The sequence below is a fragment of the Eumetopias jubatus genome, unplaced genomic scaffold (assembly GCF_037043125.1).
Source record: "Eumetopias jubatus isolate StellerSeaLion01/CBP00866 unplaced genomic scaffold, mEumJub1_p1.0 scaffold_2, whole genome shotgun sequence".
Lineage (NCBI taxonomy): Eukaryota > Metazoa > Chordata > Mammalia > Carnivora > Otariidae > Eumetopias > Eumetopias jubatus.
The window spans coordinates 104,033,503-104,051,476 of NW_028274808.1; the positions used below are offsets into that span (position 1 = coordinate 104,033,503).

Here is a 17,974-nt window from a genome sequence, read left to right on the forward strand (position 1 = left end):
CTGATATTTAGTATGGTTTCAAGGACATTGTTCTTTTAACCAGAAGGAAAACTTTTCAGCCCATAGTTAGAAAAATGCCTACCATATAAATGGTCTTGAGTGTCAAACACGCAGATTGAAACCGAAGTTGAAATTGGCATGCAAGTTTTAATAAAGGGAGAGCTGAAGGGATCATCCCAGTGTAGAAGAAGAAGCCTTGTTTGAAGTGCTCTTCTTAAATGAAGTAGCTGCCGACCCCCTGGGAGCAGGCCATGCTTTGGTTCTGCTTACTGACCCACCTCTAAAACATTTCCCCCCCTTCTCCCAGCCCTCCCCTCCCACCCCTAGCAGTCCGAATATCAGGGCATCTGTAGCCTGCAGCCTTGGGACCACGGTGCGCTGTTGGGCCCACACCGGCTCAGCCCTCATTCTCAAGGGACTCTGGTGATCCAAACTGACCATCGTTACCACTTTTACTAGTCTTGATTTCAGGAAATACATAATGCAGTGATTCTCCTCTTTTCTTTTAAGACTTTGAAATTAACTGTCATCCCACTGTCAATTTATGGTGATGTCAGGATAGACTAAAATGCTAATACAGTTTGATTGGTTACCATTTAATAAACAGCTAGCTTTTTGTGTCTATATTTTTGAATGACCTGGAACTTTCTCTTCACTTTCTTGCCCAACACTTGCCTCACATGGCTCCATGTACGAGAGCACATCGATACATACTTCTTTATACTGTGTAATTATCTGAGAAGGTTTGCATCAGTGTCTTTTTATCTGTTTGTAAACTTATCTTCCTTAAATTGAAGATTTAAAATTTAAGTCTTTCTTTTATAAAACCATTTATTAAAGACAAATAGAAACTCAAATGTTATCATTTCTGAGAAGTTGCCTCTTTGACCCATATTATGTGCCCCCTTCTGTACTCTTAGCAGTTTGTGGGCATCTGAACCATCAAACTGATCATCCCATGGGCTTTAAGTGTATGTTTAGGTATCACCTGTTCTTGACTCTGAGCTCCTTCAGAGTAGTCTGTCTCCCAGTTTTTATCACTCCTCAGTACATATAGGCACCTCAGTATCTGTTGGGTGAATGAATGAACACTTGAAATAACCAAGTTATGCTGGTACCACTGTATATCAGACCCCAGTGACCCTCAGGTGCCTCCTTTCAGTTATACTCAAGTGAACATGGTTATCTGCAATCCAGACGTTTTTTAACTTAGACAAAAGTTTTTGTATGCATTTAGTCTGTGAGATTGGAGCATCTAGAAATCTGTTAGCCATTTTCAAGAGCTAAAGAGTGTACAAAAATAAGGGAATGCTGAACTAAGGACAATTATAAAGGTACAAGATAATTGGAGAATTCGCTTTTTTTTTTTTTTTAAACATCTCTTTACTCTCCATGGGGCATGGAGGAAAGGTGTTAAGAAGACCAGAAAACTACATCAGGCAAGAATCCATTTCCCTCCCCTTCCTTTTCTGCTATCCTAGGAGGGAATTTTATACCCTATTCTTAGAGCCAAGGAACTTAGAAGGAGCTAAGAAAAAAGGGATGAGCCATACACACAAAACGAAGGACTTTATATTCCTAAAGTGTAACCAGTTAGGGGATAATAGCTTATTCCACTGATGTTAAATCACAGAAAGGGAGAGAGTAGAATTTATAAGAGGAAAGAGGGGAAAAGGTAAGTTTTGAAGGTCTTTAAAACACTGAAATTGGAATTTCAATCCAAATCAAACCAAATTCCAACTGAAATTGGAACTAAACAGGTAAGTAACATACAGAAAGATGAGAAAGTTCTTAACAGTATTGCTAAACCTTTTGAGGAAACTTAAAACCTATTGCCAGAGTTTTAGTTCAGTCTTCTCAAGATATAGTTTATCTTTGATCTATTTGAAGTAAGACTCAGCCTGCTAATTCCTGTTTTGGTTTTTCAAGAAAAACTTCTTTTCCAAAATCAAATCTATTGAAGGTAAAATAATTTAATTAATTTTTTAAATTTTATTTTATTATGTTATGTTAGTCACCATACAGTACATCATTAGTTTTTGAAGTAGTGTTCTATGATTCATTGCGTATAACACCCAGTGCTCCAGAAGGTAAAATAATTTTTAACGTCAGAGGTTTCAAAAGACACTGGACTACCCCCACTACATTAGGAATCATTTTCCACTCTAATTGGGCACTGGGTCCTGTTTCATTTTTAGTAAAAGAGCATCATTTTAGCCCATTTGAAATAATAAATTTAAAGCCACTGTAAAATGTTTATCATAGATTTAATTTGAACGTGATAGAAATTGATGGTTTATTTTGTATCCAAAAACCCTGAGAAATATTCACTTACCATGTGATTGCCAATAACTTTTCTCACAATGCAGGGTGAAATCACAGAACCAAAAATAGTGGAACCCAAGAAGTTGACAACATTCGAATTCTTAGGAGCAAAAAAGGATGTATGCTAGAGAACTAGTTCAGATGCTGAGCGGTTTTGTTTTGGTTTCACAGCTTATTGTTATTTTTAAGCACACATAGAAATTCCTTTATAAACATATTTTGGTGAAATAATGACAGCCAATGAAGCTACCACATTTTTCTCCTAATCCAGGTTGTTGGTGTAGCCCAGGCCATCAACAAGAAATCGGGAAATGGTGGGACATTTACTGAAAAAGATGAAAAGGTACCAAAACTTACATCTGATGTGACCTCAATTTAGGAAGATATGTTTTCCTTATAGTGTATAGACCTCTAGAATTAGCTGTTCCTGAAATTGTTGATTGCAAAAACCATTATGCTTTAAAATTATCTGAAATGTTCAAAAGTGTCTTTTTCCTATCGTGAAGTACAGTGCTGACTTTGGAGTACTAGTGGTAGAAGCCCCCCAACTCCCTCCTCACTGTGCTGCCAAGCCTCCCCCAGGGTTGTGTGCATGTTGGGGCCATCCCGAGGGTGACACGGTATTTTAACTATCCTATTTACCTTTCATCACTGCTATAAAGAAATTCAACCCTGAGTAAAAACCCTTGAAGCACTGCTCCAAGTTCTGCACTCCAGGTTGGCTAAAAATTGGAGTTGCCTCCTGGTGAAGCAAATTTCAGAATGTTTTATAAGCTTTGCACTCAGATGGTGGGTCACCAGGGTGTGAGTTCAAGCCGGGTAATGTTAATTTAGCTTCAGAAAGAGCAGCAGTCAGCATTATTTTATTACTCTTCTCAACCAACGCTGAAGGAATACATCACATACACCACATCGACATGCTTTCTGTGTAAGGACAGAAGCCCCTAAACCTGTTTATAACTTCATTCTGTCAGTAGGTCTTATTATTTCTCTTCTTGAATGTGTAACTATATGTATATCATGGAACCCAATGAATTCTTCGTATTCAAGCCTGTTGCTATTTAAGTCACTCCCCTGAAAATTAGTAGGAGCTTTTGAAAGACATTCAAACAGGACAGAGTTATTTTTGGTCTCCATGGTGTAGGCTGTATTGGCACTTGTGTGGGTCCCCATGTCTTAACTGCTTCAGAACTTAGCAAGTACCTTTTTGAATCAGTGTTCTAGACATCTAGTCTCCTATTCTGTTCATGACACCTGAGAATATTTGGTGGGGAACATGGTTCTAGATTGGCTTTATAGTCCATCATTTGTTTATAGTCCATTAATGTAAACCCCTCTCAAAAGATTTGCGTTCTTAGGCTGTATCATCTCTTGGCAAAATAAATCTATGATTGTGAATAAAGTTTGCCATGGAAAGACTTACTTTAATCAATAATTAATATAACTGTGAGCATATCACCTTAGAATAGTATAATGAGGATGACAGATCCATGTTAAAACATATTTAAGCTAATATTTTATACAACTTTATGTGAGACTATTGCCAGTATTCTCAAGTGTGTTAGCTTTCGCTTGCCCCAGTAATGAGTCACAAGCTATTTATGTAGTTTCAGCACAGATCCAACTGCTAAGATCATTCAGAGACTACACCAAATTTTGCATAGGGTGAATTTCAATTTCAAATGATATAAAGAGATCTGTGTCCTACTTCCTTCCCTAGTCTCCTTGTTAATTTGTAACTAAGGTATGACTGAAGGAGACTGTTCGTACTTGTCATCTATTTGTTGTGCTACTTGCTAACACTTGCTTTGCATTCATTCTTAATTTCCTGCAGAATTAACATGTCCCCTTTGGCTTTCTAATATTTGTTTCAACTGTAAACACTTCTGAGTGCCTTTCATTGTTTCAGGCACTATAAGACCCTTTTGTAGACAGCTCTTAATCTGGCTGTTATCTTACCCCTTTTTTAGGACTTTGCTGCTTATTTGGCATTTTGTGGTATTGTTCTTCATAATGCTCAACTCTATGAGACTTCACTGCTGGAGAACAAGAGAAATCAGGCAAGTCTGATTATTAAAGAGAGAGTATAGAAATTGTTCCTTTCGTTGTTAAATTTTTATCCAAGTAATATATGTGTATGATTAAAAAATCCAGTTAATATTTTAGCTGTATCTTTTAATAATTATTTCCATTTCCTATTTTCCATGCTCTGTTGCTGTATCATGTATATATGTATCATGATAATAAATGTATCATTTATTAACTTAACAGATGTGGAGTTATTTGATTTATACCACTCTTTACTTGCCATTATCTTTTTCCTACCAATATAATTATGTCTGTTTTAAGTTACTGAATGGACTGCGTTCATCATGTTAAATAAGGCTTTCAGTTCTTGCTTTGTCAACTAGAGACATCATCTCATAACTCCATGCTTTGTAAAATGAGGATCTTTCCTTCCCAACTGCTACTCCTTACCCTTGCTTTTCCCATCTGGACTTTTCTGTTGCCCACGACAATAACATATATATTGTTCTACAACCATGGTTAGCTTTTAGTAAGCTTTGTCTAGTTTAATTCTAGAGTTGTCATTTAAAATAAAGTGTTTATAAGAACCATGACTATGTAAATGTTGTTCATATTACATTTGTTATACGACTTCTAGTTTTTCCTGATGTTTCTGAATTCCATTCTTTTTTTTCCCCTTGAACTGTTTGCTCTAGTGTAGCCTTATACTGTTGGTTTTTCCCCCAGACTCCCCATTATTTAGGCATTCTGTTGAGTTCTTTTTCTTGGAGACCTCCAAATTGAGGTTCTCTGTTGTTTCTCTTCCAAGCTAAGCTGTTTCTCCCCATGCCTGCTGCATAGATGTCATCATAGAATTTTCCTTCACTGCTTTCTCAGAAGGACTCCATTGGTTATCCACTGGATCCCATAACTCCTTCTTTCTCAGTTTATGCCCTTATTTTACTGCAGCACATTCTCAAATAATTACTTGAGAAAGAATATTGATCAGGTAAACTTTCTGAGTCCTTGCATAGCATGAAAATGCCTATTGTACCATCCTACCACTTTGACTGGGTATAAAATTCCAAATTGAAAAATCAGTTTCTCAGAATTTAAAGCGGTGCTTTATCTTCTGACTAGCATCCATGTTGTTCTGATTCTTGGCTCTGTGTAGATGTTATCTTTTGTTTTTTTTGTTTTTGCTTATAAGCTTTTCAGATCGTTTCTCTGCTTTTATAACTTAATTTTATAGGATGACTCTTTTTTTTCATTCATCATGCTGGTAACTGGTCATCCCTTTCCATCTGGAGACTTAAGCTCTTCCATTTTATATAATTCTTTTTCATTATTTCTTTGATAATCCCTCTCTCCCGTCCTCCCATTTTCTCTTTCTAGAACTTGTGTTAATAAGATATTGGATCTTCCATTGCCTTTGACTGCAGTATCTTCCTAACTGTTCTCCCTACTCCATTCTTGCCACCCATTAATCCAGTCCCCGTTTTTATAAACATAGCTGCAAGCCTACCACTTTCTTCCTGCAGTCCATCACAGCCCAAGCTGCCTCTAAAGACACACAGGGCTTTTGAGGTTCTTTCTCCACTTGACTCTGCCATCTCATCTCCCCAGCTCTCCTCTTTACACTCTAGATTCTTAAAACTTGATCAAAACATGCAGTCTGCTACCGTCTCTCAATTCAGTTGTTTTTGACTGAAATATTTCCCTTTTGCACTTTACCTGAACGATTCCTGCTTATCTCTCAGGCCTCAGCTAAGATAGTATCTCCTCCAGTCAATTTTCTGTGATACCCTTTCTTCCTCCTCATCACACAAATATTTTTGTAAGATTAGAAGAAATTCTGTGGAATTCAAAGGAAAGTGAAATTACCAGGAAAAACACAAAAGAAGCTCTTAAAACTTTGTCTGTTTTGGACAATATTTACTGTGCTATGTGAAAATGCTGATAAATGTTGATCTCAGAAGTTGGGAACAACAGCAACGTCAGTGTGTTTTATGTATCAGATGCTGTTCAAAATGCTTTATAAATGTTTGCTTATTTAGTCCTCACAATAGTCCTGTGATTTGGCATTACTTTTACTGTTATCCCCATTTTTAAGGAACTGGCCCTACATCACAAAGCTCGCAGGAAGGGAAGGCAGGATTCAAAACTGATGACTCTGGTTTTAGAGTCTGATTGTAACCGTTGTACTAACAGTCAATACGGAAGCTCTCTTGGTAAACAGAGACTTATATATTTAATACTTGAATGCAAACTTGGTTGTAACTTGTTAGATTATAAATAAATAACTTATAAACTATATAAGTCATTGTATTGCTTTAATAATTGCAGATAATTATTAAGTAATAAGCTCTAAATTTTCCTGTCTAGGTGCTGCTTGACCTTGCTAGCTTAATTTTTGAAGAACAACAATCATTAGAAGTAATTCTAAAGAAAATAGCTGCCACTATTATCTCTTTCATGCAGGTGCAGAAATGCACCATTTTCATAGTGGATGAAGATTGCTCCGTGAGTACAGAGTATGACTTTTTTATTTTTAGAAAGACAGAAATTATATTCCTTAAAGTGCTGCTTTTAAACCTCATGTTAGCCTCAGATCTCTCTGAACCCCAACTGTATATGGTTGTGTATGCAAAGCCAATCAGAGTATGAGCTGTTCTAGTTGAAAGGGGGTAGAGGTGAGGTTGGAGGATGCCTTCAAAGCACCCTTTCACCTTTGTGTCCCTCCACTGAGTGGTTACCTTGGGACTGTCTGTGTGCTGTTTTTGTCAATGGCTACACTTCCTTGATGGAGAAATACACTGTCATTACAGTATGCACACCTTTTGTGGTCAGGAATAGTGGTGCCCTGGTTGCTCTGAGCAAGTAGACCTCCATTCTGAATGGGTTGGGGAAAAATTTTCTTTTTATCAGAAATTGTTTAGAAACCAAAAGGCATGGCCCAATAGAGGCAGTATTATTAAAGGTGCCTATTAGTCCTAAATCCTTTACCAACAATGGAAAACCACTAACTGTTCTAATTGGTAGATTTCAATCCATTGCTGTGTAACATAAAGAAACAGATGTGTGTGGAAAGATGGAGTGTTCTCATTGAGTGCTGGTTACTTCTAGACAGGCCAGTTGAGGTTGCGGTTAGAATCAGAGCTCCTGGCCTAGGGCAGTTTTCCTTTATGTAGTTTTTTTCCCTTTTTAACCTATGAACCACTGTTCCTGGGATATTTCTTTTTGATGTCGTTGTTTATTTTCTTTTTCCTTTAGACCCTGAGAAAAGGCTCTTCATTGGTGGGTTAGGAAAGAGAGTGGGGATCACCCACCACTGTGTGGTCAGTTGTAATCCATGTATGATATCTGAATTGATGGGTTTTTGGAAAGTAGAATAATAAAAGATGTGTAATACTTATATTAAAATTTTAAAAATTGGTTTAGATAGTAAGACTGTACTATATGACTCATTATCTCAATCATTTTGTGTGTGTGTGCATGCGTGTCTAATTCTCATTAACTGGCTATCAAATGAGAATTTACTGTGCTATAAGGTAATCAGTATTCTCATAGATATTATTTCATATTTTCAATCAGTTATAAAGTCTTTAATATGGAGATGATTACAAGTAGCTATCCTTATAAAGTTCAGGTCAGAATTCATTAATGCAGTAAGTCAATTTACAATTTGTGCTCTGTGACCTGTTCTTTAGCATTTAATTTTTGAAAGTTATATGTACGGCACTCCTTTTTTAGACAACTTAAATATCACTTTAATTAACATTCGGCTCATGCTTTTACCAGTTACCATCTATCATGACAGCAACCGACTTGGATCACTGGTGCTTTGAAGTATATATAGCTCAGTTATATGCCGTTTATATATTCTGCTCACTTTTTAACTTAATTTTAGGAATCAAGTGACCTGATGTTCATTTATATTATAGCTTTTTGATTAAAATTATTTCAGCAACATGAGCAAAAATCCAAATGTAAGCAAGAAAAATACAGTACTCAGTTCTTCCCTCCCCAAATTAAACTAATATCATTGTTTTATTTCTGTGTTTCCCTCCAATTCTTTATTCAGTTGTAAATACAGCACGGGTATGAATATGCATTCTGTTTTTTAATGTAATTTCAAAGTACTTCTCTATGTTGCTAAAATCTTCGCAATTATTTTCATTAAGTATTCATAAAATATTACTGAATTGCATGTCTTTTAAAATGATCTAACAACAGCAGTCAATGTATGCATAAAAGCTAAAACACGAGGATTTTGAATAAATGTGGAGAAAATTTGAAGCTAAGATATTCATTAGCACCTGCTAGAAAAGCAAAAACCAAGTAATACGCAAATGAGCATTTTTGCAGGTGAGTCTCAGAAACAATAAGAACGTGGGAAGCAGACTTGAGGCTGTCAGGCAGTGAGTACTTGTGTCAGTTTAGTCTGAGAATAAGTTCAAAAAATATCACAAGTATTGGTGTCTTCCGTCAATTCCACTGACTTGCGTGTGTATATCTAGATAGATTTCATTACATTGTCAGACTTACTTCTCAGTCTGTGTTGTCGCTCTGTTTTCAGGATTCCTTTTCTAGTGTGTTTCACATGGAGTGTGAGGAATTAGAAAAATCATCAGATACTTTAACAAGGTAAAATAACTCATTCTCTGTCTTTTTCACAAGTAAGCTGACCCTTGAACAGCACGATTGGAACTATGTGGGTCCACTGAGAGATGGATTTTTTTTTTATAAATATAGTACACTACTATAGATGTATTTTCTCTTCCTTAAATGATTTTCTTAGTAACATTTTCTTTTCTCTAGCCTACTTTATTGTAAGAATACAGTATATAATTCATATAACATACAAAATATATGTCAATCGACTATATATGTTATCGGTAAGTCTTCTGGTCAACAGTGGGCTATTGGTTAAGTTTTGGGGGAGACAAAAGTTATATGCAAATTTTGGACTATGTGGGGTGTTGACACCCCATAACCCCCACATTGTTTAAGCCAGTATATGTAATGCTGGCTAAACTGTTTACTGTATGACCTGTTTAGTTTAAGACATAGAAGCTACAGGCTGCTTCCCTCTGACCATCAGTAATTTTATTTGTAAAAAAATACTTTACTATTTGATGACAGAGTTCCAGGACTTTTTCCCCCTACAGTTGACCTATAAGAGAATTGCTTATATAGTGAATGGTGTCCAAATTAGTATAGGCCTGGGTATGGTATTTTTGTGAACTGGCTCATTTAAAATCTATAAGTCTGTATTGCAGTTATATGTTTCACTGCATATTGGACCCTCACTGGAAATTTGATAGGCTTCTGAACAGACTTCTCTTTGAGTCTGCTGTGATTTGGAATCAGCCACGGGGATTTAATTAATAATTAAAAGGAAGCCTATGAACCCAGTCACACCAATACATATACCCAATGACTAGAATCAAACCAGATCTCTATTGCAGTTCATTTCTTTGTCATGTTTTTTGTAATTTAAAAATTTGTATTAATTTTTTGTTAATTATCACATGGATAATACAAAGTATTGATATGATTGAGGTTAGAGATATCATTTCCCCAATTTTATTTGTGCTTTTTGAAGAACTTAGAAAGGATTTAGAGTAAACTACCAAATGTTCTCTTTCAGATTCTCTTTTTCACCCTTAGCAAAAATAAATAATTTTCATTGTTCATCTGTTTCAAATTATTTCACTTCCTACAATCATTTGTCTCAAATTATTTTATCCCTAATTATTGATGTTATATCTAAAAGCTTCATATGATCATGGAAATAGAACATTGTCCTAACTTGCCTATTTGATATTAAAGTTTCATATTTTTTTCACTAAAGTTGACCTATTGGAGCATTATTTCATTTAGTGGGTGGTGTTACAATTAGCACAGTCCTCAGTAACCAAGCTCTTTGGTGGTGGTGCTTTAAAAATAACCTCTGACAAATCTAAACTGTAGAACATTCTATAAGATAACTGGCCTGGTCTTTTAAAAAAATCGGTGTCCTTGAACAAAATGGAGGGAAGGACTATCTTGGACATAATAGCCAAACGCAATGCATAAATCTTGGCTGGGTTCTCATTAAAACAACTATCAGTGAACAGTTTTTGAGAACAATTGGAAATGTGAATACGGACTGGATAGTAGATGGTTGATGGGGAGTTACTTTTCTTTGGAAATAAGAAGATACTGTGATTAGTAGGAAACTTTTTATTTTTAGGAATTTCATCCTGGTGTATTTAAGGATGAAATATTAGAATGTCTGCACCTTACTTTAAAATGGTTCAGCCAAAGATAAATAAGTAAATATATTTAAATTTCATATATTTAAACAAATAAGTATATTCACACAAACATGTTGATAAAACAAATCGGTAAAACATTAAAAATTGTTGAATCTAGAGTAGGATATTACTTTCAACTTTTTTGTATATTTCTTTTTTTTTTAAAGATTTTATTTATTTGACAGAGAGACACAGCGAGAGAGGGAACACAGGCAGGGGGAGGGGTAGAGGGAGAAGCAGGCTCAATAAGCAGGGAGCCCGATGTGGGGCTCGATCCCAGGACCCCGGGATCATGACCTGAGCCTAAGGCAGACGCTTAATGACCGAGCCACCCAGGTGCCCCAACTTTTTTGTATATTTCAAAATGTTAATAAAAATTGGAAGAAAATTGTTGTAATAAAAAATTAGAAACAAAACGAAAATCATCTCTGTAGATCATGTAAAGCAGAATTGCAAAGGACAATTGCCTGAGTTTACAGCTCTCTTCAAGAACAGAATATTTCAGTGGACAGCCTGGTTTTGTTCAAACCCTCTTAAGACTGAGCCCCGGGATCAGCGTGAGGCCTGCAGACCTGTCTTCCATCGTCTTCCTCTTCCCTCATCCTCTCTCTCATGTCTTTCCTCAACAAGAGGGAGATACCGTTGACCAGAGTGACCTAAAGTTTAGTTGTTTAAGTGATTCTATGTAAGTCAAGACTCATTATTTCTAGACTATTATTTTAACAGTCTGATAGAATGAAATACGTTTTCTCTGATTAAAAGAATTTGAGGACTTAGCAAAGGGGCAGATGTAACTTGGGGGCAGCTGGGGAATTCATTTGCCTCCTGCTACACCTGACTCAGGCCTTTTCTGCTGACTTGGGCCTGGGGTTGCGTAGGTAAAAGTAGATAAACCATGTTATTGCTAGAGATTTTTCTGCTACCCGGGGTTTTTTGTTCACAAGGTTAAATTGAGTAGCCTACCCCTGCTTCCCTCTTGTCACTGCTGGTCATGACAAGTATCTGTCCCATTTCCACGTGTAGTCTTCCCAGGCCCCTCTGTGTGCCACTGTATTTTCTGGCATATTGGACATTTAGTTAGTATTGAGTCCTTTTTGAATATATGATAATAAGCCCATGTCTTGGTGATTATGTGTATATCCCTTTTAAATGCTGGTGTCTCCTGCCTAAATCAGTAATGAAGTTTCTTTCTTTTCTTTTTTAAAGATTTTTTTTTATTTATTTATTCATGAGAGACAGAGAGAGAGAGAGAGAGAGAGAGAGAGGCAGAGGGAGAAGCAGGCTTCCCGCTGAGCAGGGAGCCCGATGCGGGACTCGATCCCAGGACCCCGGGACCATGACCTGAGCCGAAGGCAGACGCTTAACCGACTGAGCCACCCAGGCGCCCAGTAATGAAGTTTCTTATTCCTAGGAAGAACATCAATATAATTTTGATTTTATGATGCCATAACATTTTTGTTGCTTTTTATGATGTTTTAGAAAGCTTCTAGATAAGACACATGTAAATATTTGATTCTTTTACTTTTCAGATTGCGTAATGAATTGCTACATATATAAATATAGACATATTTAATGTTTTTACATACGTCCATAGCTATGATGCTGTATATTAAAAGTATAAAATGATGGAATGATATGATACAAATGATATGAAAATAACATATATAATATAAATGATATAAAATCACCATATATGGAATTTAAGAAACAAATGAACAAACAAAATAAAAAAGAGACAAACCACAAAACAGAATCTTAAATACGGAGAATAAATTGGTGTTTGCCAGAGGGGAGGTGGGTAAGGGTATGAGTGAAATAGATGAAGGGGATTAGGAGTGCACTTACCTTGATAAGCCCTGAGAAGCATATGGAATTTTTTGAATCATTGTATCGTGCACCTGTAACTGATGTAACACCATATATTATACTTGAATTAAAAAAGTAAGATCAAGAAAAAGTTTAAAATGATGAGTTATCTACATTTACCTTTGAATATTTGTATAGGAGCATAAGTCTTATATAATTACATTTTACGTATTGGCATTTTGATTTTATTACAAATTCAGCCTGGTCCTCTAATTTCTGATAGTAGCCAAACAAGCCTATTTGGTGTGATAGTGACCTCTACTGGTAAATATGCATTAAAAGAAAGTATAGTCTGATGTGTTTCTGATGAATACTATGTTCCCTTTCGGTAGACAAAATGGAAGGTATTTTTCCATTTTTTTTGTAGTCATTCCAAGATAGTTTTAGTATAAAGATATTTTTATAAAGGATAGATAGGGCAGGTTGATTACCTTAAAAGAGAGTAATTTAATGGATCATGGTAACTGCTTCATTAATTTTACAGTATTTAAAAGCATTCACTAATGCCTTATATCAGCTAAACATTTTATGTATCTAAAAAAAATTTTCTAAGATTTTATTATTTATTAATTTGAGAGAGAGAGAGAGCACAAGCAGGGGGAGTGGCAGGCAGGGGCAGAGGGAGAAGCAGGCTCCCCGCGGAGCAGGGAGCCTGATGTGGGACTCGATCCCAGGACCCTGGGATCATGCCCTGAGCCAAAGGCAGACGCTTAACTGACTGAGCCACCCAGGCGCCCTTCAGCTAAACATTTTAAAGTTAGCCTTTATACTAAAGACACAATAAAAGGTCTTTAAGTGATGTAAATATTTTTTATTATTTTAATAAACATTAGATATTAGGCCTAATTTGCCAAACCTCTGAATTAAAAATGATGTGTAGTGACTTTAGCATTTTGACAAAGGACTAAACTGATATTGACACTTCACCAGCAGACTCTTTATTCCATTGGTGAAATTGGTTATTGATAGAATTCAAGACTCTTCGAAGCTCATCCTTAAACACTTTGCCAGTCCAAACATCTCCCATGAGATGAAATGCTAGGCAATTTTACGACGTCAGCAGTAAACAAATCATTCTTTTAGACCAGTCATTTCAGTTGAAAAGCATTGCTCATTTGGTATTTGTCCAACCAACCCACTAATTATCCTTTATAAATTAAAATAACACATTGAAGACAGATTTGTAATGTTAAGTGTAAAACTAAAAAATAAATATTCAGGGTGGACATTATACATAATCATCAGAATCATATCGTCAGTGACATAAAGCACAGGAAGACATTTGGGACTTGGGTTGCCTACGAATTTCAGAAGGAAAGCTAGCTCATTTCCAGATGGTGGGAGGTTTTGGAGTTTCTGTGCTTCAGTTCATAAGAGCCACCCAATGAGAAGGAAAAAATGATATTTCAGTGCTGTAATTCCATGTCAGTTAACTTGATGTTAATTTATAAAAGCACATTTTTATTATAAAATGACAAATGCATAGAATTAATTCTTTAAGCTCACTTTCTTGGAATGTATATACTAGTGACGCTGTAAAAAGTAGTAAAAAGGTTTTTACTACTTTAAAAAAGAACTGTGCATACTTAGTAGGAAGAGTGTAGAGTCTAAAGTCAGACTGATTGAAATTTAAGTTCCACCACTTACTAGCTGTGGGGTGTTTTGTAAATGAATTAACCTCTCAAAGCCTCAATTTCTTCATCTGTAAAATGGAGATACTGATAGCAGGATTGTAGTAAGGTCTAAATGAGATGATGCACACAAAATGCTTCAGAAAATTTCTGGCACATACTAAGTACTAAGTCAGTGTTGCCTGTTATTTCCATGTCTCTGATGTGTTTTTCTGTCTTTGGTTTACATAGCCTGCAATGATTCCCATTTAGTTCTAAAGCACAAAAATTTCTCTGTGAGCCCCAGCTCCGTGTCCCTGTCTTCCCAAGGATATACTCATGTACATTCCACTGATAGCTGCTGTGCAAAATGCTTTAGGTGTCGGAATTAGCCCAAGTCCTCCAAGAGGCAAATGCCAAGACTGGATTAAATGTGTAAGAAATTTATTAGGGGAAATCCCCTGTAAGGATAAAAGGGGACAGAGCTAAGAGAGCCGTGGACCCCCCACACAAGTCTGACCTAGAGTGAAAAAAGAGGGAAAAGAAGGGGAGTGGAGGGATGGGCAAAAGGGGTGAAGGGAAGTGGGAGACACAGGCTTGCAGTTATGGAATGAATAAGTCATGGGGATGAAAGGTCCAGCATAGGAAATACAGTCAGTGGTACTGTAACAGCGATGTATGGTGACAGATGGTAGCTACGCTTGTGGTGAGCACAGCGGAACACAGAGTTGCTGACCTATGTTGTACACCTGAAACTAATGTTAACATTGTGTGTCAACTGTACTTCAGTGAAGAGTGAGAGTGTGTGCAGGTGGGTGAAGAAGGAAGGAGTGTTTTGTAGACGTGTCCTGGCCAGCCGGGCAGTTGTGAGGGGGCAAGACATCTGGGTAGTCCTCTAGCCGGTCTCCTGTCAGAAGAATCCCAGATCTCCCAGAAATGGGCCTGCCTTCCCATCCCTCTGGGCTCAGTCTTCATCTAGAAGCAGCCGCCGGAGGCGTGGCCTCGGTGCCTAAGGGGGCGGGGGGCAGGGGTGGTCCCAGGATCTAGAACACCGCAGCTAGAGACACCTGCCAGTGATGCTCCCTGCAGTTGGAGCTCCGAGAGGCACAGTTTAAGGCCACCGTGATACTCCTGCTATTTAAAGAATGAGATCCATATTCTTTTCATTGCTCTTTCAGAATAATCCACTATCTGCCCTAGCCTCACATCTTCAGCCTGAAACCATCATTTTATTCCTAACAATCTATGTTTCCCAAATACCCATAGATAGAATTCTTACATTTCAGAGACGTGTTTTATGCTGAGGGCTTTTTTTTTTTTCCGGCTGGAACACCCTCCCTTTCATCCCTGATGTGTTTCTCCCCATCCTTAAATCTTATCCAGCCTTTTACACATTTTTCTAATGCTACCTCTTCCCTAACCCACTCCATGTAGGTGTTACCTGTCGATCTTCCCCACATGTGTGGTGCTTGCATTTTACCAATTGCATTAGTGAGGATTAGGCTTGACTGCAAATCATAACCCCCCAAAAATAGCTTAAACCAGAATGCAGTATAATTACTCTCTCCTATAAAAGCCCAGAGGTTGGCAGCTCAGGTGCTGCAGCTGTTCTCCACAAAGGCCTCAGGGCCCCGGGCACCTTGGAGCTTTCTACTCCGATTCTCTAGGGTGTGGCCCTTGCCTTCGGTGTCAGGGATGCAGCTCCTCCCATCATACCCATATTTTAAAGGGGAGCAGGGGGCAGGGGGTGTCCAGTAAAAGAAAAGGCAGAGAGCATGCACCAGCTTTCTCGTACATGAGGTTTCTAGAAGCAGCCATATTTCTTCTTACAGCTATTGACTAGAACTTACATGATGACACCAAACCACTAGGGTGGCTGGGCAGCGTAGGGTTTGTTCTGGGTGACCGTGTGTCCAGATCAAGACGAACAGAGGAGAGTTATGGAGGGGACAGCTGGAAGCCTCTGCACTGGACTCGACCCAAACAGGACATGCAGCTGGATGGATTCTCCGTGCTGTGTCCTGGCCTCTGCTAGATTGTAAGCTCCTTGTGACCGCTACTGACCTGCATGAGCTCATCTTCCATGGGGCACTAGGGGTGCCTCTCGTGGAGCAGGTGCTCAGTCTGTGTTTACTGAGTGCGGGAACTGAGAATTCACCAGCTTGTTTCTTAGAGAGTAAGAAACAAAATGGTATCCCATACCTTAATAAATCTTAATACTTATCTTTCATGAAGGTCACCGCTAGGGAAACTGAAAATTTTCAGGAAATTAAAAAGAAAAAAGAATTTGATTTCTATTGATTTAAAAGTAATTTAAATTACTTCTTCTCTATGTTAATGCCTGTAGGTCTGATCTTAGGATCTCTGGCAAGTCCCTTAACTATTTTGGGTTTCATCTGGCTCCCACTGTGAACATAATGATGGTGATAAGAATAATAAAAGTCATTAGTAGTGTTGTTATTTTAGAAAAGATTTGGACAAGAGTATCTTCTCCAATGTACTTCTTTCTCCCCATAACCTCCATTCCATTTTTCTTATCTTTATTAAACCTTCTTATTATCTTTTCCTGAGACTTCAGACTAAAAAACTATGAATAGTTTTTTAAAAAATTAATTTAATTTTATTAACCCAAATCCTGCACTTATCTCATATCCTTTCCTTGGGTGGGATTCCACCCAGATAATACACATGAAAGTGGAGCCAGGTCCCAGGTCTGATTTGTTGGACAATCTGCGTGCCTTCACAGATGATCAGTGTTGTCTCAGTAAATGTCCATTCTGGAATTTATCTACTCTGTGACCATTGTCATTTGCTCTTTATTCTTCTTCACTTATATACAGTATAGGACACAGGGTCAAATTTCACCCATTTTTGACCAAGTTACACCCAAGTTAAAATGGACAGCAAAGAAAGGAAAGGCTAAAATATCGTGGCCAGGAATGAGGCCGCAGACTTCAGGAGTCTTGGTGAAATCGCTAAGTCAGTAGCGCTCAAGAGTGCCATCCCAAGAGGCAGTTTGGTCAGGTTGGGCCGGCTGGGCAGGGGGGTGGGGGAAGGATGGAAGATAGGGAAAATATCGGAACTTCGAGAGTCATGTATTTTATTTTGAACTATCTCTCATTATTAGACTCTCCTATTTCTTCAGTTAGCGATATTATAATTATGATAGGCATATCCTTATAGTTTGAGTAAATTTCCACAACCTGATACTCTTTGCCCAATTCATCCCCATCGCTGGGAACATATAAAGTTTCCTGACGTAAAAACATGTCCTCTCTTGTTTTCCCGGCTGCAGCCCTGGCATTGTGCTTATGTACCCTCTGACATCCGATTAATCTTTAATATTCAGCCTATTAAGTAAGAAATGGGAAAAAACTGGGGAAAATATTGTTAAGCTCAAGAAAGTTTTTTGAAGAAGATAAATTTTTCGTTTAAAAAAGTATCATGAAGTATCTCAAAGCAGAAAAAAAGAAGGGAGAAAACCTTAACAAAATTCTCTCAGGCATGCTTGATTTTCCCCTTGGTTTGAAATGTGTAAATGATTATTGTGGTGGATAAAGCAAATAATTGAGGAAGTGAAACAGGCACTAGACCTTAGTCATTCTATAATCTGATGAAAAAAGAGGACATGAAAAGAAAACTCATACGATTTTACATGAACGGCACAAAAATCAACATGCCCATTAACAGTAGTGGTAGCATTACTTAATGGCATTTTAAAATTTGTTTTAGACAGCTGAAAAACTGTGGGTCTTTGTCTTTTCAAAACATTTAAATTATAGTAACTACAAAGTTGCAAATCATCACATTTAAAGTGCATTTTCCCATGAAGATACACACTTTACCCTATAATTTAAGACGGGT

At 37.4% G+C, this 17,974-nt stretch overlaps 1 protein-coding gene across 3 annotated transcripts in view; it reads left to right on the forward strand.

The window, feature by feature from the left end:
* Positions 1-17,974, forward strand: part of PDE5A (phosphodiesterase 5A) — a 141,510-nt gene that overhangs the window by 51,702 nt on the left and 71,834 nt on the right. For all 3 annotated transcript variants that reach the window (XR_003606763.2, XM_028087393.2, XM_028087395.2), the window contains exons 4-7: positions 2,597-2,668; positions 4,296-4,385; positions 6,718-6,855; positions 8,912-8,979. Coding sequence is in view for 2 of the 3 variants with exons in the window: in XM_028087393.2 (XP_027943194.1) it covers positions 2,597-2,668; positions 4,296-4,385; positions 6,718-6,855; positions 8,912-8,979 (368 nt within the window). In the remaining variant the exon portion in view is untranslated. The remainder of the gene's footprint in view (positions 1-2,596; positions 2,669-4,295; positions 4,386-6,717; positions 6,856-8,911; positions 8,980-17,974) is intronic.